Raw genomic sequence first — 831 nt, forward strand, 5'->3', positions numbered from 1 at the left:
AAAAAAAAAAAAAAAAAAAAAAAAAAAAAAAAAAAAAAAAAAAAAAAAAAAAAAAAAAAAAAAAAAAAAAAAAAAAACTCACTTCACTCAGCCAACCCCCTTGTAAGAACATTGAGAGCTACCATTGCAAAATCTTTTACGAGAAATGGAGCTTGAAGATTGACGAGAAGACAAATGAAAGCCATTCATGAAAGAATTGTTGCTAACAATCCTAACAAGAGTAAATTTCAAATACTTATGAGCACTTTTCGCCAACTATTAAATTAAAGAAATAATAAAAAGAATCTTCCAGATTTTCATTCCCTACATCCTATTGCTCCATGGAAATTATTCAGCTTAAAAAGCACATAAATCATCATTTCCCAAACAAACATTTCTAAATGCAATTAACAACTTAGATTAAGGTTGCTAAATCCAATAAAAAACTAAATCATAGCTCCTTATCATATCGTTCATTCATTAAACTCTCCATTTGCTTCTAATAACATGACTCAAAGTCTCGGCAGCTAAACACAATATCATATTTGAAATAGAGTAACCGACTAACTTCACCTGTATTCATATCGAGCTTCAAATGTTTGAACGCAGAATAAGAATTGTCAGCCAAGACGCGTTTAAATGCGTACTGAGGCTTCTGATCATCTCGCAAATAACACGAACTACGAACGCTCCTCTGCTTCCGGCGCCGTCTGGCCGTAAAGTAGATTGTTAGCGCTGCAAGAGACGCTACAACTAAAGCGATTTTGTCCTTGCGATGAAGCTCCATTAGAATCAATGGCTCCGTTCTCGTTTTTTCCTTCGTTTTTTTTTTTTTTTTTTTTTTTTTTTTTT

At 32.4% G+C, this 831-nt stretch overlaps 1 protein-coding gene across 6 annotated transcripts in view; it reads right to left on the bottom strand.

Moving 5' to 3' along the window:
- LOC111437193 (protein RRP6-like 3) overlaps positions 1 to 831 on the bottom strand; it is a 12,995-nt gene that overhangs the window by 11,370 nt on the left and 794 nt on the right. For all 6 annotated transcript variants that reach the window (XR_002709406.1, XR_002709408.1, XR_002709407.1 and 3 more), the window contains exon 2: positions 553 to 796. Coding sequence is in view for 2 of the 6 variants with exons in the window: in XM_023075056.1 (XP_022930824.1) it covers positions 553 to 766 (214 nt within the window). In the remaining 4 variants the exon portion in view is untranslated. The remainder of the gene's footprint in view (positions 1 to 552; positions 797 to 831) is intronic.

The sequence above is a fragment of the Cucurbita moschata genome, unplaced genomic scaffold, assembly GCF_002738365.1.
Source record: "Cucurbita moschata cultivar Rifu unplaced genomic scaffold, Cmos_1.0 Cmo_Scf00062, whole genome shotgun sequence".
Taxonomy (NCBI): Eukaryota; Viridiplantae; Streptophyta; class Magnoliopsida; order Cucurbitales; family Cucurbitaceae; genus Cucurbita; species Cucurbita moschata.